This window comes from Talaromyces amestolkiae, assembly GCF_001896365.1.
Source record: "Talaromyces amestolkiae strain CIB chromosome Unknown scaffold5.1, whole genome shotgun sequence".
NCBI classification, from domain to species: Eukaryota; Fungi; Ascomycota; class Eurotiomycetes; order Eurotiales; family Trichocomaceae; genus Talaromyces; species Talaromyces amestolkiae.
Window position 1 is genome coordinate 1,592,485 of NW_024468041.1, and position 23,623 is coordinate 1,616,107.

A 23,623-nucleotide genomic window follows, 5' to 3' on the forward strand; every position below is an offset into this window, starting at 1 on the left:
CTCTAGTGCCACTATCCATCTCCCTCTTTGAGGCCCACAAACTTAGAGTCTCTTCCGCAAGAAACGACCACCTCAGCCAACGAATATGAGACAACTCCGTATACACAGGACCATACCCTTTATTTTGGTTTTGGGATAGACAACCACTCCTTGCCGCTTTTCCCAGACTACGATATAGACTAGCAAGAAGCCATGACAAACATCCACGATTTTTGAGTTCTGAACATATTGAGCATAAATGATACAGCTGAGAAAAGCGTGCTGGCTGATGAGTTATACCAGCATCGTGTTGTTTACGCTGTTGAGCGTTCAAAGTCATTCCCCAAGTTGTTGGTACCTTATGGTTAGATTCCATTTATTCCCAACAGGTTACTTCGAAACCACCTCCCAAAGCTATTGATTAGAATATTAGGGATTCGTTCGTCTTATGAGAGAAAATTGGAAACAAATCAACAACTGATTTGTAATACTATCCAGCAATATTTTGATGAATTGATTGAGTTTACGCAAATGTCCGACTCCCATATCGGTTTATTGGCTTCAATTCAGGCATTAATTCTTCTACAAATACTCCGTCTATTTGACGGAGACATTCGCCAAAGAGCCAATGCTGAGCATATACATACTTTTTTTTGTGAATAATGTCGGGCATTTACAGCCTCGCATGAAAAGTGTTGGAGACCCTGAATCAAGCATAGCCAGTCTACTGAGGACAAAAGGGTCTGATGATTGGGAAACTTGGAGCCTTGCCGAGAGTATGCGAGGCACAGTTATAGTTGGATACTGCCTGTATGGGCTATATTCATTCCTTAAAATTGGTTGGGATGACGCGCATCATGACATTGCAGTGTTATCATTTTTCAGACAAAGAGTTCTTTGGTGCGCAACTTCACGATTCGAATGGAAATCAGCTGTTGCCAAACGTCATGCATTACCCATACGCTTTTCTAATTGAGCTTCTAATATAGCGAATGCAAACCCGGAAGGTATGGATGAGCTTTGCATTATACTCATGGCGATCAAAAAAGGAGTAGATGACTGCTGTCGCTGGGTTGGGGATCAGCTTCTTGGAAAGTTTGGACTTCAGACTCGAGAATACTTATAAGTTACAAGGGTCGCAGATAAAAGAACAGGTCACTGTACCCATCGCATGACCTAAAAGCTTTTGTCATGTGGTTGCTGCATTTTGTAACCCAATCACTGGATAATAAGAGATTATCTCTCTGCTATTGTCTCGACTATCCGCAACTTCCACAGCCATGAGAAGAATGCCTGCGCGCTGAAAAACCGAGCTTCTCAATCTCCGAGACGTTTTGCAGTCGCTTGCTGAAACGGTTGATAATGATGACTATAGTAACTCGAATGTTTTAAGACTTCTTTGCTTCGCTGCGGCAATGCCTGCAAGCGATCAATATCGTGCTAGCGAGTGCACACGTATAAGGACGGCATTTTAGGTCTGTAATAACGTGGTAGCTGATGCCAGGAGTCTTGCATGCTTGTAATTACCTCGATACGTCTATAAAAGTCGAAGAATGCAACGATAACATCCGCGATACGATGAACGATTTACAAGAGCACACAAACCAGCCGCTGTATAAGAGGGTACGCGCTTCAGTTTGTTCTGAGAATATGCACTTAATCAAGGAAAAATTCTTATTGTGGCTTTACACCATAACCCTCTATATTGTAAGTTTGTCTAAACTTTGACTCAATCAGGGGCATAGAAAAGTAAATCCGAATATTCTTTACGGAAATATACAAATAGCCGGAGTCCGAGTTAATATAAAGCTACATATAGTAGAGAGATAACATAACGTAGAAAAATTTATTTTTCATATCTTCTAGATCTAGTAATAAAATAATCGAAGATATTCCCGACATATGATATCACGATAATATACTACGCAGTCAGATCAGATGACCGCTTATCAAACACACCTGATCGGGACACGCCTCTCCTACCAGATGAACCCGTGAAGAACGAATAGTGAACTCAGTTGACAATATAATTCTCTATCATCTCTGCTAATAATGGACGAATAAATAGTAGTGAATTTGCAAGTAATACACTGTTCACAATGCGGTATTTTTGGGTCGACATGTGTGTCTCGGTATGTGCAACCAGCAGAAATATCCATCCATAGACAGGAAAGGCATACCACGTTACAAGCTTCAAGTTGAGACAATTGACTTATTCTGAAGGATCTGCTCAAATACCTGTAGAGCTGTCGCTGGTTCTACATCATAATCATTAACACCCATTCACAAAATAATTTGGACAAGGGACTCACGGTAGTAGGGGACCTCATGTCCCGCGCCATATACCTTAAGGAACGAAAAATTGTCCACATTCTTGAACATGCCCTTTTCAGTACCATTGACCGTGTATGGTGCCAGGTCCTTTGCGCTAAATTCTGCGTGTCCTGAAAAGTCCACTGCATTGGCAACCCGATAGTTGCCGAGCCAGTTGCAGATCCAGTCCGCGTCCCCAGCCCAGACTAGCACGTGAATGCCGGACTGGACCACGCTGGAGAGTGTAGAGAGAAATGATCGAGGGTCTACGTTGTCAGATCCTGCATCAAGATAGCAAAGGTAAAGACTGAGACTTACTGTCACCAGTGGATGCAAATTTGTTGTACGGCCCGTTTGGACATTCTTGATAGCTGGTCTGGGCACCAATAGCCTTCACAACGCGGGAGTTGGACAGATAGGTCGAGTATGTCGAAGGTGGATATGGGTCATTCGACGGCTCCCGGATATCATAGACGTCCCAGTTACCCGAGCTACTAATTGGTCCCTCGATGGTATTGTAGCAAACGTTATCCGCATTTTGACAGTCGGAGTTACTTCCTGTTTGTGCGCATTGTTGAATAGCAGGAAGACATTGGTCGTTGTAGTCGCTAAGGAGGCTTGTGCGCTGAGAGTCGTCGATGAGCTGTTGGTAAGAATTATTGTAGCTGAAGTCGATATAGGCCTTTTCTTGGATTGTGGAGTCTATCCAACCGTTGTTAACACCAAGGGCAATCAAGTTGATATTTTCACCTGAGACAGATCCCGCCGCGATACCGGAATTTTGTTCCTGGATGTACGCGGCGAACTCGGGGCCATAGTGTCCACCATATGACTAAATAATTAGTCAGTGCTGGTTGACTTGGACAGGTGACTTACCTCGGTGAAGATGGCGAAGTCACGACTTTCGTACTCTGGAAACTGTGCGTAGAACGCCTGCAGCAGCTTCCAGACGTAGGGTGCCGCAGTCACCGTGCTAGTCGCGTCGTCCGTGCCGTAGGAGAAACCAACACCGATGGGCTGATCAACGTAGAGCATATTGGCGTAGTTATTCCAGCTATACTCGTTCAGTGAGGGAGTGCTGGCTCCGTTAACGAAGTGACAGGGGCCATTTTCTTGGAAAAGGCCGATCATGGAGGAACATCCAGGACCACCGTTGAACCAGGCAGCCAGAGGAGCTGTTTGGGGATTGTTTCGCGCCTCGAAGAACCTATTTACTTAGACAAAAAAAAAACTCCCCAATTGATAAATAGCGACACTTACCAGAACCACATGTTCATGTTATTGCCAACGGAGAGATATCCCGAGTACTGATTGACCCCCGGGGTGGTTTCACAGATACCAGAGTTCTTGACAAACTCCATCTTAGCGCCAGTCGCGGCATGCTCGAAGACGGTATATGTGACGCCATTCTTAACGACAGACGAGACGTTGTCTTTCGTGGTGCTTGCCGGGGCAGCTCTGACCCCGCCTGCCAATAGAGGCAGTAGCCACTTTTGATACCGCATTAGTACTTTCACGAAGACCTTGATTACTGAAGAAGGAGGTTTTGATTCACTCTTACGACTCTGGAAAACCTCTCATTTAAATATAGAACAATACCACGGCTTCACAGGCCAAACAGTATTCGATGCATTGAGAAACATGCTAAAAGACGAATGTGATCGCCCGCTACTCTAGAGTGCCGTCGAAATACGACGGTGTTATCAAGAACCCGGCGTCGAGTAAACCACCTACCAAATCAAGGCAGTATCCCGGAAGGAAGTTCGACGGGAAAAAGTCCAAACTTCGATCAAGAGATCCTAGCGATCGGCAGCCGTCCGGATAGGTAGGCGACAATTGCCAATGAAGATAATCTTGCCGATCATGGTTACATTCAGGTTCTTGGCGGCGCATGCTAGAGGATACGCATCGTGAGAGGAAGGCAGGATGAAGGAACTGATCCGGGCAGAGCATGTCGTGATAATCTCAATTGATGGCTCGGCAGTGCTTCATAGGCTCTTACTGGGTCCTTGAGGTCTGGTGATTCACCTCGGTTGGCGACGCGGATGCGACATCTGAGCTGGGCTAAGCATAAAGTCGCGAGCGATTTAGTGGAGCACAAATCATTGGGATAGATCTAATCACCGCAGTCCCGCCGCAAAATGGGTGCCTCAGTGGACACAATTGTTTGAAACTTCTCCCGAAAAAGGCCTGAGGTTACCCTCTAGTCAAAAGTACAGAAAATCATTGAGCTCACTTCAGATCTCGTCCCAGCGTGGTCGGTTTGTCAACAGCGTCAGTTAGTTAGTTACGGCCCCAACCGTTGATTTATGCCAAACCCCACTTTTGAGAAATTTAGACATTTTTAGCCTAGATTTACCTACTAATTACTCAATAACTTTTAATTATACGTACATATTCTTTTGTATATAAAACTCTTTTAAGAATGTTTTAGGGGCTATTCCAAATATAGTTAACATATCGAATGCTATTCCCTTGATTTGTTGCTTCTTCAACCCACTTTAACTCTAGTCGAAAAATCGCTCAACAAATATCACTCCACCCTCCCAACATTAGGTGCTCCTGCGACGACCCGAGTGTGAAATTTATAGAGTAGAGAGCCTCATGGTCCGGCGCTAGGGTTACTTAATCTTCTGGTGTTACAAGATATCGGGCCTTAGATTAATGACGTCTCCGCTTTATTATCATAGCATATCTCCATACTCGCTTAACATCAATAAAACTAGACAGTTACCAGACTCCAACCAATGTAGATATCATCGTATGAGGCGCACCTCCTACCTAAGGTTCAATGCGCGTGAATCTAGGCCGCAATGCTCATTTATCAGTGCACTTATGCGACCACCCATCGCGGGTTCGAAAATCTCTCCGTGCTAGCATTCCACTTGCTGAACCTCAATATGTGGACATTGACTCTGCCACCAATCTACAATACACGACTCCACGACCTCCGGGGTGGCTAGGTAGAGTGAACGGCCGAGGTAGTGATCCGGGAGTCCAGAATTCTCTCATATTATGGCGTGCTTGTCAAAGTATCTTTCTATCAGTATTCTCAATCAGTCTTCCCTGGCCGGGGCCACAGAGGCGGACGGCATCGTCAGCAGCTATCTGTCTCTCTTCCTCGTCCTTGGAAAATGGCTGGTCTGGATCATAAGAACGCGTGTCGAGTACGATTTCAGCGAAGAGTGATCCCTTTTTACTAATCTCTAGCAATCGAGCCATTTCCAGTACCAACAGGCCGCCAAAAGAATACCCAAGCAAAACGACGGGTCGGTACTGTTTGAAGTAGGTGTGAAGCGCTTCCAAGTAATTTGTGGCCCAGACGCACAGAGATGCGGCGCCATCAAGCTTTCCAAAGAACGGATCAGAAACTTGCACGATGTCATACTGTTTACTTAGACGCGGGACCACTTGGTCAACCACGCTGGACTGGTATCGTCGCCCGACTGCTCCTGCGTGTGGTCAACTGCATGTAAGCAGGGAGCTTTTGCGGTTGCTGTTAATGCTAACGAGACTGGGATATGACCGAAGCCTAAAGCAGGGCGGTCCATTTCGCAATTTCGCATCTCAATTGACAAGAGCCGGTGAACCTAACGGGAGTTAATTTTGAAGATGCATTGCCAAAATGCGCTGGAGGTAATGCATGTCGAAGAGAGATCCTTAGCAACTGGTATGAAAGCAGTGCGGATTGTCTTTTCGCGTTCGACTACTTTCTGCCATGCGAGCCGTGTTACTAGAATTGGATGGTTTGTGAAGAAGTCTACGTTCCGACACTGATGATCGACAGGGAAGTTGAACATCACCCGCTTCTGTTCACAGTCTGATCCCAGTCGGTGGAAGATTGCATCAAATACCCCGCGCTGTGGGCTTTGTCGAGCCCAGCTAATTTATGCCTGCCTGCCCAATTCACAATGGCAACCAGAGTTCCTGGCAGCAAGGCTGCACTTTGTGCTGCTCGCTTACGGTGACAAMCCTGCCAGTAACTCCTAGTGTTCAAAGAACGAGAAGGAGCCTTGACTCTGAGGGCGACCGCCATGTAGCTTTCGAGGATCATCCTACGATTTGGTATATTTTCTACTGCTTTTATGGTGTTGTTACGCGAATTTCTCGGGTGCTCTAACAAGCTTCGGGAATCGAGAGACTGCGCCGTATAATCGGTCCATTTACTATTTTAGACCTGATGGGCAATCGCGGCGATAATATAGCATTTTTGAGATGAAATGACAGCAGAGAAGCGGTAGCAGCTGAGTTTGTTTGTGGCACTCATCAGCTTGGAGAGAATCTAAACGTGATCTACCCGATCTGGGAATTGACTCGTCGAGGAGGTGAAAAATCCATGATTAACAAGCAACTCCGTCTCTGCTGTTTTGAATTCTTCTATGTATTTGCGGATTTGATCCTATATGGCTTTCGCGCCGGCGTTGTGCAAGGCCTTCGAGACTATGAACTCGTCCTACAAAGGCTAGGACCTGATATCACCAAAGAATGATGTCTTCACGCCGTGCAACGAATAAGCTTTAGAATAATTTTAGAGAGATAGCCTGCGCTTGGAGAGTATCGCACGAGGGAATTGATGATGACCAGGTTGGGGATGAACCCATGCATGCAATTCTCGATACGGGCAGCGACACCTGCATGGAGCTTCACTCTTCCTGCGAATCTTTCGTCGGCCTTGGTCACTTGCTCCACCATGAGCTTTGGAAAGATTTCAACACCAACGTACTATTCCAGCTCTTTGGTGATGTTGAAGAGGATCATTCTAGAACACGTGCCTATCTCAACACCTTTCCGGGTCTTGCCCGTTTAATAACGCTTGAAGGTTGTCATCTAGTCACTCATCCATGTCTATAAGGTCAATATTGGATCCGCCGTACAAAGAGAGCCAACCAACAAAATCTCGTCTCAGTTTATTGCGTTGATGTGTGAAGCTGTCATACGCCTCTGTATCAAATAAATTCTATGGATCTACTCGTTCCGTCTCCGCCACGTCGTCTTGAAACGGATGCAATGTCATAAAAGCCGATAGGTCAGCCTCTGCTCTCACACCGTTCATGACGACTGCAGCGCTGCGTACTACGCGATGGGAGAGGAGGGTGTGTTCAATCTCACCCATTTCCACCCGATGGCCGCGGATTTTGACCTGGTCGTCTCGACGGCCAAAGTACTCCAATTGCCCATCAAATCGGTCTCCATCGAGCATAATCCCCGGTCCAATATGCCCAGACTGTATCCTGACCAATGAGCACGTGTACAAGGCGACCTCCATTCTTCTCTGCGTCGGTATATTCTCTCGCTAACCCATTCTCAGCGACAATAAGCTCCCCAACTACAACTCTGGGGACGGCATTGTAAATCATGCATATCATATGCTTCAGAGCTACCTTGAATGTCCCAATAGGCACGCCGTTTACGAATGCATCCTTATCTGGAATTGTGTAAATAGTACTAGCACCTGTGTTCTCAGTGGGTCCGTATCCGTTCAAGGTGACTCCTCGCGTTAGTTCCTTTGCCTGAAAGACATCCTTTGGATCCAGACGATCTTCGCCTAGAATCGATAATTTCAGGTTCTTGAAAATGGAAGGAATACTATGCAGGAATACTATGCAGACGCTGTTTAAAAAACGCAGGGGTGAACATGGCAGCTCGCATGTGGTTGCGGGCATACACATCGCTAAGGGCTTTATAGTCTAGGACCGTCATCACATCAATCCAAACCACCACTCCACCACTTAGGAGAGGCATGAAGACTTCCCAGGTAGACATATCAAAGGATAGACCAGCCATATGAGGTAGAGGCTTTCCTGCGGATTCGGCGAGGTTGAAGTTCTTAACTAGTCGTACAATTGCCTGGTGCTCGGTCATGACTCCCTTGGGCCTCCCCGTCGATCCAGAAGGAAAGAGGACACATGCTAGACCTGTAGCGAATAATGGAGATTCCCTTTCAATCTTATGATTATCCAGAATACTTGAGAGAGTAGCCCGCATCATAAATCAAAATCCATGCTTTCCATTATCCAAAGCACAAAATTGTTTTCTATGTGTAGAATAGTTCATTATAGATTTTATAACCTAGTCTATATAATCCACAAAGTAGAGCGGATCTCATTTTGAGAAACCCAGAACCTAGCAGGTCAGGTTTTATTTTTTCAAAACCCGGCCCGCCTATTAGCAATATCATCTCTAGGTAGTATTGTGATTATTCTGTATTATCTATGCAAATATATAAACAAAACAGCGGAAGGCTGAGCAACGGAAGGCTGTTCAGCTACAGGCCTCGAGAGTCTAGAAATTGTAGCATGACCTCATAGCCGGCAGAAGCATTCATAGAAAGCCCTGTGGCATGACCAGTATTCGGCTGCAGATAAAAGGAAAACTGATCGGTTGCATTTCCATAAATATACTCGGTCTGGTTCTGATATTGGACACCGTTACAGTCACCGTTGCAGACGTAGTTGTCGAACTCGCCATTGAAGAACTACGCGTGAAAAACTCTTAGTTGGGAATTTTTTATTCAAATTAGGCTCTGTTGAACTTACCAGAATCGGTCCTGTATAATTGGCCGCCGTCGATGGAATTTCAAGCGCGTTCTCCGTGGCGTACTGGCCTACGGTTTCGGGCTGCTTTATGCTCTCGGCATATGCTAGTAACGCCGGATCTAGGCTAGCTTTTTGGAAAAAGAGTTTCTGAAGAGTCTCCTCCGAATCTAATATGAAGTAGCCSGAGCCATAATCGGCAAAGAGGATGGGATTAACCTCTCTAGGGAATGCGTGGTTATAAGTCAGGACGGTGATCCCGTTGTCCTCTAGTTGGTCATTAAAGAGTAGACCTGTCAGGAGGGCGCCGTCAACAAGGTCGCCATATTTTGCCAGCATGAATGTGCCCATATATGATCCATACGCATGGCCCACGTGGACAATCTTTGTAGGTATAAAGTCGGAAACCAGGCTCCCATTGAGTACCGTAGCTGAGCTGATAATCTTCCCGCTGCGAGCCATCTTTGTTAAGCCAGCTAATATTTCAACATCTGTGGGAATCTGGACAACATCATAAGCATCTGGTTTATCAGATGCCCCGGTTCCGAGTCGATCGTAAGTTAGAATAGAGTACCCTTTAGCAACAACTGCATCAACATAAGAATACTCTGAGGGGTTGGTCTCTACGTCAAAGTATCTATATGGAGTATCAGCTGACTGTCACTAATTATACTTCCATATTGTTCCTATTACTCACCGCTTATCAAAGCCTTGACCTGCGGTTGCAATTTGTAGAATACTTGATTTCTTAGTTTTTCGCGATGGAACACAAAGCTGTGCATTGATGCCGAATATTTCGTCGACGTGCTTAGTCCCATTGGCCTGTGCAGTCCAGTTGAAGTCCCACGTGGTGGTCTTTACTGTCCAATCAATGGCGTCAAGGTTACTGTCAACCCGAGGCTGGTTGTAGTGCGTGTTTGTGGTCACCACATGAACTGGTATCTGGAGATGGACGCAGTATCTTGCTGGCGTAGCTGATCCAGCCGAGGCAGATGCGGTTGGAGCACTCGCTACTGTGGAGGTCAGGGCCAGAAACCCAAACGAGACAAGAGAGAGAACGTTCTTCATTTTGTATTGTGCAGCCACGACTCTATGAGAGGCAGCGCGAATGTCGATGCTTACCTTACGTCAAGCTTGAAAGTCGGCGGAAGACCGCCGTTCTTATACTTGACTCCACGACGAAAATTCATCGTCTCGTCATGACAGATTTCGAATCGGATCGACAATTACAGAGATTTGGGCATAGAAATCTGACCGTATACGCAGCAGCGTATCCCGATTAGCGTATTTCGCTTACGCAGTGAGCGTATAGCGTATGTGTATCTACTCCTTAAGCCTGGCTGAACTTGAGTACCTAGCCTTAAAAAGAGATTTATGATAATAATTCTCAAATTAAAGTTATTAGAAAAGCTAAGGATAATAAAGAAGAATAAATATTAGACCTACCGGTAGGTTGACTGACAAGTCAAAAAAGCCAATATAGATTCCAGGTTAGGGTAGGTGGCTTAGGGTTATTACCCGAACCCATTGTTTGAAAATAAAGGTCCCAGAGCCCATCCCGACCCACCCAATTACCATGTCTATTTTATGGGATATTCTTCTGTTCCCTTCTTAGATGTATAACATTAAGAAAATATATCCTTCTGAAATCAAGGCGCAGTCTGACCTGCAAAAGACAGTCTATGATCACGTACGAGCCTGAATACGCCCTGTGCGTATCAGTCAGAATACGCCCTGGGGCTGGTGCTTACCTACCGGTAGGTTAGGTTGAGCTGGCGACCCTACCCCCGTACTTGTCACACTATAAGACTTGCAGAGGTTTACTATGGACTGTATTCGAATTGGAATATATGGGACAACTTCGTCACTTATAGTTCCAACTTCATCTTCTGCCCTGGTGACATCCATCGCAACCGTTTCAACCTACAGTGGGATGCAATAAGTAGTCGCACCCCTCGTTGGTTTTATGACGGTGTTTGTGCTAGCCAAGCGCCGCATATTTTTGGTAAGCGCATTTATGGTGCGTATTACTTTTCCGACTGCCGCCCGCCTTGGTAACTGAACCGTCCACTAGTATCATTGCCTTAGCCACGCAACTCGTCCTACTTCTGAGAATTACATGCGCGGACCTTTGTCTAGATTCTTGCAATATATCAAGAGTTTTAACCCGACTTTCCACTAACTTTGATATAACTCTTACGAATAATCATCACCGGCATGGATTCGTACCCCGGAAAATACACTGGTCCACCACGGGCTCATCAGCCTTCGCCATTACGCGTCTTAGTTCGAACACTCACTCACCTTGTTCCCTCCGACGAGGTGTCTCCCGGCAACCCTTGGTTCGATAAAACTATATCAATGGTCAATCGTATCTGTGAATATCACTGGAATTGTCGATTGGAGCCAGGAATCCGGTGGTACGGATATGATACTGACTTCGGTTACAATAACCGACTATGCTTTTTCCTAGTTGATTGCGGTAAAGCCGATAACGATGCTGATGTGCCAGTTCTATGTTACAAATGGACAGGCGAGTCATTTTATGTTACTCTGGACATCTTCATAAGTCAACTGTCAGTTTTCTAATCAAGGACGAAAAGTGAACCTACGCCCGAGCTACGTCAGTCCGCAGAAGTCCAAGAACAACTCAAGAATCACCCATTCACCCATCAGCGTGGCAAAGTAAGAAAGAAGCCACCCATACGAGAAAGCGTTAGGAGTTGGTTACGTTCGGCCGCAAAAGTCCCTGTTCACGAGCTAGAATATATGAAGGACCACCCTGAGGATATAGACTGGCTTCAAAGACAGCTTAGACCTCGATTTTGGGCTAATTTCGTACAACAGATGGAAGCGCAATTCCCAGAAGATAATTCCTTGCAGCGAAAACTGAGCATAAAGGAATATATTAAGAAAAGAGATATTCAAGCTGAGACTGAAAAAGAAAATCCCCCCATCGAGCAGGAAGGTGGCAACCGGTCAGATACGACTACTTAATCAATAAGACAGGATCTAGAAAAGGAAATAGATAATGACGATAAGTAGGAAGACTATTAGTCGAATTCTAAAATTGTTCTTGGTCTCTGCTTATTTCTTCTTTGTTATAGTAAAGTTATTAGAACTCAATTCTTCGTGTAATTTCTCCAAATTTAGTCCGCACTGGTTCTTTTACTGTATGCACAGTTTGATTTGGAAAAGCTTCTTAGAGGTTCATGACTACCCTAAGGCAGTGCAAATAATGAAAGATAAACTGCACATGGAAGCATCCACAAACAAAAAAGACAAAGACAACATTAATAATGATGTGACAGAAATTCCCACCGCCGCACAACAATTTGGTGAGGTAACAACAGGAATGAGCAATCAACAAATATAGAAAACAGTAGGACACGAGTAGTACCAGAATTTGACTACCTCTCCTCTATCGAGCATCTCATAGAATTGGGCCCTATATTATCCATAGGCACAGCTGCACACAGCGATCGGCACCCGCCTACGCCCGTGGCATTGACTGCAATCAAAGTCTGAATATGTGATGTTGCGTCCTGTATCCCTACACTTGCCGCATGTCTCGTATCTGTACGATGTACCGGTTCCAGAGCACACTTTACCGTTCGGATCAGAGTATCTAGATCTTCCTCTGCCAACAGACTTGCCGCTATGTGCACTGCTGCTGCTGCTGCTTCTGCTAATCTTATATGTCATGGGCCCACTACGGAGAATATGTATTTCAACATATTTGGCCGAAGATCCACCGGTTGGGCCTTGGCAACAACCCCGGGAGAATACATGTATGCACGCCAATTATCGACCCCGGAATATATATCTGACATAGACTGCGCACTAACTTATGCCATTGCCAATATAATACTTGTATATCCCCTGGATATCTCCTATGCGTGCCCCAATGGAAGGCCGAGCACAGGGACTCACGCCTATAAGTATGGGCTTCTCGCCCCCCATAGTTAGTGTTAGACATCCGCCGTCGTCTTCGTTAGTTTTCAATCAAGTGCTTTCAAAGAGCCTTTCTAGCCCCTTGACACTCCATAGACCATAATATGTCATACAAAGGCGTAAGTTATCTATAAAGTAGGATACTATTATCAATAATGAAAAATGTCAAGTATCAGCCAGATGAAGATATGAGAAGTTTAAGCTAGTATAGATCATTAACAGCTACCTAGCCCATATGTTAGAGTTTCTTATTGCCTCATTTTAGCCAGACTTTTATTCTTTTATTCAAATACCGCCTTCTTCTGTCACTAGGGGTTAGGGCGAGCGGTTTTAACTGATGTGGATCCAGGTCTGTGACAGTTGGAGTAAAGACGCCAAGAACTTTAGTGTTCTGACTGCTGACACTACCTTTCCCCCAAGTCAAAGCGTCTTTTACAAGGTTTTATTTATGCCTAATCACGGCTTACTCTTAGATATATTCCTTGACAGAGCTTGCCTAAGAAAACCTTATAAATCCCTTAAACAAAGCTTATAAAGTACTTGACAAAGCCTTTAGAATGAGGATACTCCTAGAGATAGAACAAAATTCTCTAAGGATATGTTCTTAGACGTTGTGAAACTTCACCATCTCTGCCCTTTCGGCAAGAGAGTTGCCGGAGATAGTAGCTAACTGGAGGATCACGACATGTGATTTGAAGCGGGTGTTGGAACCCAGGATAAGCTATACCGAATTTGAAATAGCCTACAGGGTCAGTTACGAGTCTTACAACGCTATGAAACCGACTTGCATAAAGATAGCCAACAAATAGCCCTAACTGGGAAAGGTGTCATGTTCCGCAGGCCGCTGCGACGTATGATGGGGCAGTTTCTGGGCTCTCCCCGCATTAGGCTAAGAATTCTATTTTATGATGTATGATTTGCTCAAACGTTTGGAGGTATCGGTACCGATGGCGCATTTTCAGAATGACTCGCGGAAGACTATTGAGAAATTGAGTGGGAATGCGTAATGTATTGTACGGTGTATCTAACTAAAAGAGAGAATTTATCTGGCATCGGCTGTCATACTACGTACAGGATATTGCGTAAAGCTATGCACGCTAGTTTAGTAAGGGGTTTCTTGGGCAATACCTTGTAGCAAGGCATGCTCGCTTTCCAATAAGGGCATGGAGTAGATATATGCACTACACTGACCACATTCGTGATAGTGGTTAAGTTATTATGTCAACTATTATGGTGGAAGGAAGCTCCTTTATTCTTTATTTTCATCTTCTTTTTCATTTCTTATTATTTTTCTATTTTGCTACACGATCCAACCGTCTTTATTCCCTTTTGCCAGCCATAAGGGTGCGTTTCAGATAATTAATACCACGGCATATTCCGGAGATACACAACGCAATGGATAACCGAGGTCCACAGCTTCTCGCCGTTAATATTGTGTTCTGGATTCTCACGTGGCTGGCGCTCTTATTGCGCGTATATGTACGAGGCTTTTTGCGGAAGGCATTTGGCATCGATGACTGGTTGATGGTCGGCACGCAAGTAAGAAATCTTTCGATCCAAATGGCTGAGAAATATGAAGGATAAAGATACAAGATTATGTTTAGATTTTCTACTCTTCATATCTCGCCTGCCAGCTGGGTGGAGCGATATACGGGACTGGCCGCCATCTGTCTGACCTATCTATTGAACATGCTGAAAAGGCTCTTCAGGTAACATCTCACATTTGCCTCATGCATTTGTATCTCTTAACTAAATTTCTACATAGTTCTGGTGGTTTTGTGAGGTTTTTTACGTCATCAGTGCATGTTTGATAAAAGTATCGGTCGGGTTTTTCCTACTACGTATTACCATCCGAATAACCCATATTTGGATTCTTCGGCTATTCATGCTGGGAGCCATGATTTTTGGGATTATCTATCTCTTTTTGACTATTTTCCAATGCCAACCAATCTCTGGTTGGTGGACTATTCCCAAACAGGGTTGCTTTAAACCCAATGTGGTTCTCGGCACCATGTATACGGCTTCAATCGTGAACGCTGTCGGGGATTGGACATTTGGTCTCCTTCCGATTTTCATGGTACGGGAACTCAACATGTCATTGAGAACAAAGATTGCTGTTTCATGTATTCTAGGCTTTGCCGCGATGTACGTGAAAATACAATCCTAGAAATGAAGAGGTGATTACCAGAAACTAACGACAACCAGTGGAGGTACTGTGACCGTGGTTCGCATCCCAGATGTCGCCACATTGGTCGATGATACGGACTTTTTGTGTATTCTTTGCACATCTGATATGAGCTGCAGTTGAGATGAACTGACTGGGATTCCAGGGCAAACGACGGACTTCGCAATTTTGTCGACTGTGGAAGTGGGAGTTGGTATTGTCGCCGCGTGCGTTGCAACATTGAGGCCACTTTTAACTGCCGTTTTCAACCATACTTGTTGCGGTTCGGGCAGACAAGAGGCAATCATTCATGGCCGGTTGAGCAATCGAAAAATCGATCAATTGCACCGATGTGCTAGCCAGGATAATCTGAAGGCGAACACCGAGCCGGCTACTATGACCTTTTTTATAGACGACGCGGATAGTGTGGCAAACCTGAGTAGCGGCGAAAGGAGTGATGTGGAGTTAGGAGTCATCCACGAGACAGTTCATAAGGCCTAATGAATCTATTATTAAAGCAAAAAATCAAATAAACTCAATATACAAGCAGCAGAAGAGTGATCTAACGTTGGTCAACATTCTTCATCAAGTTTATGGTCATTTCAAGATTTAAATCCGCCCTTGCTTATCCGCTAAAGACGTCCGCGAAGTTTGTTCTTTGTTCAAATACCGACCCATGGTAGGCCAAAGACGTGATCATAGGGGCAGTGACACCAGATAGTGAAGAAAGTGGGAGAGAGATCCATCATTTATCCCATATCATTAACTCTTCGTACGAAATTATAGCTACTTGCTACCCGCCTAGGCACGGCATTCCCGAGAGCATCTTAGATCTACGCATTTATGTGACATATTATTACGTCAAATCACCTTCTAGACTATGATGAGCCATTTACCTATAAGACGGGGTTGGGGGGGAAGTAAATTATATTCCCTCACTTAAATGGGGGTACATTTACTTGGTAGTCATAGAGGCACAGTACTGACTGTACAGTAAATGGATGTAAGCCCGATATTTCAGGGTTAGATGCCTAGATTCAAAGAGCATGAGGGATTATATTCAAATGAAGAAAGCGTAAAGCTAGGGGAGATACTAAAGAGTCACTCCCACAGTCGGATGTTCAGGCATGTAAGTGCACGGAATATTTCCGTGGGATTTGGACATGTGGTTTGGCTCAAAAACGGCAGCATTGGAGCCTGGGCTAGTACAGTTGGGACGGAAGAATTGGGAATGTAAGTGGGACCTGTAATGTAATATATTGTTTCGTCGTCTATCTAGGAACAAAGTCCCTGAGCATAAATCATCCATATAAGAAATCTTACAACGTAGGGGGGAGGGGGGGGTTACACTTCTTTTCAGAGAATGAAATGATTAAGGGTTTCGAGCACTACACTGCAAGTGTGCTTGTTCCTCGTTTGACTTCTTATAATCTAGCTTCCTACCTGCTCTGTCTCCTGGGGGAATGATAAAAGCGTAGTGATCCGGATGAATAAGAGTCCGAACTGCAAGTCTCCACAGACAATTGAATTATGATTTTTTTTCTATGATTGCAAGGTTGACCGTCATATTACTAGTCGATAGTTGGGGTTGGGAATCCCCTTGGACATGGCTTTACGGACATTGCCAAATCTAGTAGTTGCTAAGAAAATGCAGGGTGGAGAGCTAACTAGTTAAAATCAAATGACTTACAAATTTTGAATAGAAATTAGGAAATAGGTCTATGAACCCCATCTGAATGAGTACGGGCCTTATCCGGTTGTTTCATGTCCTTTGAGGCGACAGGGCTAGGGTTGCATGCAGCAAAAGCGATCCCATATTTGTCACAAAAGAAATGTATCCAAGGAATTGAAAAGAAAAGCGCATATAACAATAAAGAATTGAATATTCTTGAGTGTATACTGTTTCAGAAGCATTACTTCAATTTATTTTAGCACTTTCTGGTATTTCAAGAAATTCTGCTAAATGTTCTAAGAAAGTAGTAGGTAGTACAAGTGAAGTTTATATATGTTCACCTATGAAGGGACAAGGACCAGACGATTGGTGGCTCTTGGACAATTCGAAACTAATGTAATTATCCCACTTCTGGTGGCCTGTTAAAACCATGCACATATTGAATATTGCCCTAAACTGTCGGTTCGATTTAGCCTAACGGACAAAACTTCTTCATTGGGAGTAGTTTAAGACATATCTCGACTCACCATTGGCTAGCTACATCTCCCTGCATAGAACTGCCGCACCATTAAATTTCCCCGTTTCCCCGCATTTTGCGAACATGTTGCTTGCGAGTGATGCTTGTAACATGGAGACGAGGCAGTCAAACCGGGGCAACCGTTAATATGTGTATGCTGCTGTCATCAATCAGACCGTGATTGAAAACTACATTGCAGTTGCTGGAAATTATCATCCCTGATATTTGAACATACAAGGAAGATCAGAACGAAAGAATACAGATATGAAATCCGCTTTCGCATCGGTCTTTTGGATCCTTTTCCTTGTAGGTGTACCGGGCAGCACTCTCGCGGTTGGCATGAACGCCAGCCTGCTCTCCGAGCTGTCGACGTGTGCGGTAAGTGCTAGACATGTATTCAATCTGGTGAATTAATATAGATTTTAATTCCGTTCATGATATACATAGTTGGACTGCCTCATTGAGAAGGCTCCTTTGGTTAACTGCCAACTCCTTGATATTGCCTGCCAATGCTCGCGAACGAATTTCACTGGAATAGTTACAAATTGCATGCTAGCCAATTGTACACTAGAAGAGTCACTAGGTACAGCCATATGACCCTGATAGCTACCATGGTCATTGCATACTGAAATCTATTGTAACAGAGTTAGTGAAAGTTGACTCACTTCAATGCAATCGACCTCATAACAATCACCATGCGGCAATTAAAGCATTGGCAGTGGGAACACCGATAATTGTATACCTGGCCATCTTGTTGCGAAGTGTCGGCAGATTGTATACAATTGGCAACCTCTGGTGGGATGACTATTTTCACATTGTGGGAGGGGTATGTCACTTTACCTTGGGTTCTTCTCTTCAGATTTACTTGATCGGGTAGTACATCCTTCACAAGAGTCTGACCTCTGATTGATAGGGTTTTATCGTGCCCTTGAGTGTTTTCGCCAACCTTTGTGGGTTCAGAAGTCTGTAAATTTATACCTTTGCGAATCAGGTCTAACGGAAGTTTTTAGGCGCGAACCACGGGTTTGGGTATCACCTTTACGATATCACTTTTACTTCTGTCTTTGAAGCTTATAATTTGCTATTCTGGTGTCAGTCAATAACATGCTCGGTTCGTCTATGTTAGTGCTGACAGAGTGCTTCTTTAGATTACCTCTGTCAAATATTTTGGGCCCTTGCGATCTACTCCGTCAAAATCTCGATATTGTGTTTGTATCTGCGTATCTTTCCCAGTAAGAGATTCCGTATAGCCACTTACGCGGCGATCGCATTCCTGAGCATTTCAATCATCATTCTTCTTCCAATGGTAATCTGGCAGTGCAATCCTGTTTTCGCAGCCTGGCAACTGGACTTAAAGAACGCTCAGTGTCTGAGTATTTCAGATGTGGCGTACGCTAACGCTGCCGTCAATATCGCCACTGAAGCAGTTATTTTAGTCCTGCCATTGCCCATGCTGCATACCTTGCGTATTGCAGGGAGAAAGAAGGTGGCACTCTACGCACTAATTGGTGCCGGTTTGTTGTGCGTCATCCTGAAAATGACACCCCTGATCTCCAGGTGACTAACCCGTAATAGAGTTATAGGTATTGCTTCTGCTCGCATTCCTACTCTGTCTCACATCGCAACCATGGATGATCCAACATACAATAATGTCCCCGCTTATCTTTGGACTTGTTCCGAATTGATTACTGTAAATATCTGCGCGGCTGCACCGGCAGTTCGCTCAGTTACATCAAGGGTTAAGAAGGAAATCAGGACCATTGGAGGCTCGCAATCGTCCCGCAACCAGTCGGGAAGTGGGAGGGTAAGATTCGCAGGCGTCAAAGTGCTCTCCTTGGAATCAAATTCGCAGCAAGAGAGCATACCTATAGTGCACGTATTCAAAACTGGGGGCATTGAAGAGCAGGCGGGAAATGATTGCACCGAGGAGAAGCTGATGGATATCAAGATCAACTGGAATGTCTCGACGCCTCGAAGACAGTCTACAGTTACCAATACTATCATTAACCCTAGACCCTCGTGGGAGTCCAAACCGCTGCCAAGCTTACCACATTCTTCTTCTCGGCAGAGTTTGTCTCCGAGCGAATATGAACAGAACGCAACCGAACAAAGGTAGAACTAACAACCAAAGATTGAGGTATATGTTGCCAGCAAACCCAATAATAAACTCAGATCAAGCATCATTGCACCAGGAAGCAGGATATCATCCCAGAGCTGCGACATCTGGAGCTGGAATTGGGTGTACCTTGTACTCATAGTCAAGGACTGCTGAGAAAGACTTTTTTTTTTTTTTTTTTTTTTTTAATTTTTGAATGTCTAACACCAGTTGTCTTGAGAGCTTAGTTTCTATATAGTGAAATCTCAGTATACTTAGCTTATATAAGCAATAACCTATCCCTTAGGTTGCACTTCACTGTCTCTGGGCGGAATCTTTTATGAAGTAAGAATCTAGTAATAGTTATAGATCTATTGAATAACTTTTTTTAATCTAATAATAATCTAGCTTATAATATTGATTTATAGAATACTATAATAGATTTGATTTAGAAATAAATGTAGTAGAATAACAAAGAATTATTAATTTATAATAATAATAAATCTATTTGAAGATACAAGAGCTGTGGTGAGCTAGAGCTTGGATTACAGATTTTATGTTTATCTCGTATAACAATAAGTATAGAATGATATAGATTGAAACACATTAATATTCAGGAGACTGGTTCAATCCTAAGACTCAATAGTGAAATAATATACGTAGAACCATACCCCTTCACTTCGCTTCACATACGAATCTCAATCGTACCTCACCCGTGCCGGTCTCGTCTGGACGCAACCAAGGCTCTCCAATGTCTCTTAGACCGATTCTTTTCCTTCTCGATGCTCTCGCCGGGGTTCATGGTCAACGTAAAGCCCTTGATCGTGACTCGTGGATTGGACGCAGGCATGACCTTCAATTCTCACACTCTCGCTTCCCCGTCACGATGATTTGTCGGCTCTCTTGCGACTGTGTTGGCAGTAATATGCTTTGTATTATGTTTGCTTCCGTACTAATTAAGTGTAGACACAAAAACCACGACTGTGATAACGAGAAAAATAGAACAAACTTATAGGTGGCCTGGGCGACGCCTCCGTAGTATGTCATACTATAATACGGGATCTTGTCAGGGGCACTGAACTTGTTGAATGAGGCTTGGAAACTACGGACATGGTCGGCAACGTAGTATCTCGTCTGCAGATCGTGAGGCGTTCTGGCCATTCGTAGGTCGCAAAGGATTGAATGAGATCCTCGTAGAAGAGAGATTTTCGCTTTTCCGGAAATATCACACTCCCGAAATTGTCGGGTCACAGACAGGGCACAAAGGCGGCGTAGGAAAGAGTACTTTCGGGAAATTGTGAATTTCGTTAAACCGAAATTTGGGTAGAAGTGAAATTTTCGTAGATGAGAATTATCTGGCGAAGAGAAATATACGGAAAAGGGAAGTGAATATAAAAGGTAGAATACCAGAAATCAAAGAAACTCGGTAACAATCTAGGTTTCTAGTTTCAGTATGATAATTTTCTATGCTGCTATATGCTTTTCTAGGTACGTTCTAATTTCTCTTGTCACATTCATCGTCAATTATCATGTCCAATCTAGGCACCACCGGCTGCTGCTTCTATGAACAACTTTTCACGCTGGAAATTGTTAACACGTTAGCGGACATCTGGAAACGAGGCCGTCATAGAGAAAAGAGGCTCACTTTCAAGAAGATAGAGAGAAGAATAGCAACTGCGCCAGCAACGATTAGAAGGATATAGCTTAGAGTAGAAGTCAGTAAACCTAGGACTCCGGAAAAATAGTTGATCAGGAATGAACACTTACACATCGTCGATAGCCTGTACGATAATATTAAGAGCTGCCGTCTGCTGAGCCTTTGTCAGGGTCTTAAAGAATCCACTAGTCGTTCCCGCGATAGCATTCTTAACATCGGCTGAATTGGCATTCGGAAGCAACGCCAGAAGCTCATTCGTTGCCTTGTTAACGAATATAGCACCTGCCATGCCCAAGGCCAGAACAATGCCTCCCAATTGCGCTGTTGGTTCAGGTTAATTTTGATGGCAAGTAGAAAAGGCAAACTTCCAAAGGTATCACCTACAAACCATCATAAAACCCAGAGCCCAAGGTATCTCGGTCTTCTTCACCTTGGCCTGCACTACACTGTAGCCTGCCTGGTTGAAGGTACCAACCCCTAATGCCATGAGGGATGTGTAACCGTAGATTGCACTAGCGGAAGTGTCCGCCTTGACGAGATCTAAATGTGCAGGCTTAATTAGCTTCTAAAATAATTTGGGAATTTCGCAGAGCCTACATGGTAAAACCTACACATTAAGACGGCAGCGACAAGCTCACAAGCTGAGCCGAGAAGATACCACGGTGAATAGTAACCAAATCTAGACATCATGTGGCCATTGGCAATGATGATGAAGATCAGAACTAATACGAAAGGTAAAATACGCAAAGATGCGTGGACGGCGGTATCACCCTAAAATCCAATCAATCATATTTTCAGTATCAATTTAAAATTGCCGAATCTTACCCGAGTAAATTGGAAGTATAAGGGAATATAGTATACCGAGATAAACAGTCCACTGCTGGCACACGCTAGTGAAAGAATATTAGTAACTAGTGGCGAAGGAAAAAGGCATATTGTGGCAGGGTTGAACTCACTATTGAGAATAAATAGCAACAGCAAAGAACGTCTCTTGAGAAAGTGGATAGGGAAGAGTCTATTCTGCTCATTGCAGAAAATATAGAAGGTCTGCTGTATCCCAAAAAAGACGAAGAGCACACCGGACACTACAAAGAGAGCAATCGATCTGCCACTAACCCATGACCATTCTACGCCTCCAAAGTCAATTCCCATGATCAAACTTCCTAGGGCACCGATGAAGAGAACGATTCCGACCCAGTCAATATTCCTGGCTCTCTCCTTGGATGTGGCATTTGGAATAGGGTCGACTGAAGGCAGTAGGAGGGCGTAGACTGGAGAGAACACTGCACCAATGACAATATTGATGTAAAATGCCTATATTTGGTCATTTTTCCGTGAAATAAAAATTCCAAAATAATTTGAAACATACCCAACGCCATGTGGCAGAGCTCTCGGCAAATGCACCACCAATGGCCGGCCCAGTGACCGTTCCGACACCCCATGAGACCGCGCTATTATGCATTATCAGTATGAGCACGAATTTTACTGTTCTAAGTTGACTTACGTCAATCCAATATAAAACGGACGCTCGGACACGGTCGTATTGACCGATAATTGCGTTAAGACACCAAGATACATACCACTTCCCTGAAGCAATGTTAGTGATTGTAACTGTAAGGCTTTTTCATTGCAAAATTTCATTGACTTACTCCGGCGCCGGCCATGGCTCTACCAACAATCATAGCATTCATGTTTGGGGCAGCTCCACAGAGAGCGGAACCTCCCATGAATAGAACGACACACTATTTGAAAATGATCAGAAACGGTCCATTTTGCATAACCTTTTCGTAAGAATAGTTTTCACCTACCCCAATGTACAGCCACTTTGCATTGTAGCTTCCGTAGGCCTTAGACCAAGGAAGACATAAAGCAGATGAGCAGAGAGTAAATCTAGCCGGGAAATTGGCGGTCAATGGATAGTTGATTCGTGGGAAAGAAAGTGGGAGTCTTACCCAACGGAGAGCCACGAAATTTGATCAGCCTCCTCGAAATGCGAAAGAATGGCCTTTTGAAGATCAGACATGATTAGACCTAATATCTGCTTAGTGGAGGCAGGTAAGAGAACTAACCGGTTGGATGTTAGCCACAATGGTATTGTCTAGAGCAAAAAGCATATGACTTGATAAGATAGCAGTCACGACCAGAATCCACTATAGTTCATAAATTTAGCAGCATACCCAACGAACCGGTGATAAAACTAACCCTGAACCCGGTGATAGTCCTGAACCCTTCTTGCTCTTCCTCCGAGGAGCTGTCATACTTCTCACTGAGCTGGGAGCTCGAGCCGGGTGTCTGAGACTCTGCAAGAGTGAAGGGGAGAGCCGACTCGCCCCCGTCTGCTTTCAGAAGCTCAGTCATTTCAACTATTCAGGCAATATCTGCAGATTATTTAGGCTCCTTGCTAAAGGTTGAATTGCCAGTGATTTAATCGGCCTCCCTCATTTAATTTCGGGATACGGTTGGATATTTATACGAACATCTTAATACAAAAAACAATGAGCTGTCCACCGTAACCATGATTACCCAGATTGTGTTAGCAATCTGGGTTTGAGGGCTCTTAATTTGCAATGTGGGATTACGATGGGATACCGAACAAAGGAGACTACGGGATCCCGCTGGGATAGCGATAATCGGGCCCTTTCCGCCTTTAGTTAGTAATTAGTTTTGCCATTACTGACTTAAAGTGGAACATGAAGCCACAATGGGTTACCGCTGGGATAACGTCCCCACGGCATCTCG

General features: G+C 44.3%; 4 protein-coding genes across 4 annotated transcripts; 2 read left to right on the forward strand and 2 right to left on the reverse strand.

Moving 5' to 3' along the window:
- Window positions 1–2,172: 2,172 nt before the first annotated feature.
- BHQ10_003610 (uncharacterized protein) lies at window positions 2,173–9,893 on the reverse strand (the record flags this gene model as incomplete). Its single annotated transcript, XM_040875886.1, has 13 exons — window positions 2,173–2,237; window positions 2,292–2,558; window positions 2,611–3,124; window positions 3,169–3,499; window positions 3,553–3,760; window positions 4,127–4,227; window positions 4,295–4,356; window positions 7,262–7,523; window positions 7,591–7,837; window positions 7,902–8,230; window positions 8,562–8,767; window positions 8,829–9,462; window positions 9,523–9,893. The coding sequence occupies 13 exons, from the start codon at window positions 9,891–9,893 to the stop codon at window positions 2,173–2,175; spliced, it is 3,597 nt and encodes a 1,198-aa protein (XP_040732114.1).
- A 4,897-nt stretch (window positions 9,894–14,790) lies between these two features.
- Window positions 14,791–15,444, forward strand: BHQ10_003611 (uncharacterized protein; the record flags this gene model as incomplete). Its single annotated transcript, XM_040875887.1, has 4 exons — window positions 14,791–14,924; window positions 14,985–15,052; window positions 15,110–15,170; window positions 15,237–15,444. 4 exons carry the CDS (start codon window positions 14,791–14,793, stop codon window positions 15,442–15,444), a joined length of 471 nt encoding a protein of 156 aa, XP_040732115.1.
- A 2,991-nt stretch (window positions 15,445–18,435) lies between these two features.
- BHQ10_003612 (uncharacterized protein) lies at window positions 18,436–19,248 on the forward strand (the record flags this gene model as incomplete). The annotated part of the gene is made up of 2 exons (XM_040875888.1): window positions 18,436–18,653; window positions 18,708–19,248. 2 exons carry the CDS (start codon window positions 18,436–18,438, stop codon window positions 19,246–19,248), a joined length of 759 nt encoding a protein of 252 aa, XP_040732116.1.
- A 1,517-nt stretch (window positions 19,249–20,765) lies between these two features.
- BHQ10_003613 (uncharacterized protein) lies at window positions 20,766–23,242 on the reverse strand (the record flags this gene model as incomplete). The annotated part of the gene is made up of 14 exons (XM_040875889.1): window positions 20,766–20,807; window positions 20,873–20,930; window positions 20,995–21,205; window positions 21,269–21,424; window positions 21,496–21,655; window positions 21,710–21,774; window positions 21,841–22,198; window positions 22,254–22,335; window positions 22,389–22,471; window positions 22,534–22,626; window positions 22,693–22,774; window positions 22,837–22,889; window positions 22,954–23,034; window positions 23,087–23,242. 14 exons carry the CDS (start codon window positions 23,240–23,242, stop codon window positions 20,766–20,768), a joined length of 1,680 nt encoding a protein of 559 aa, XP_040732117.1.
- Between the last annotated feature and the right edge of the window lie 381 nt (window positions 23,243–23,623).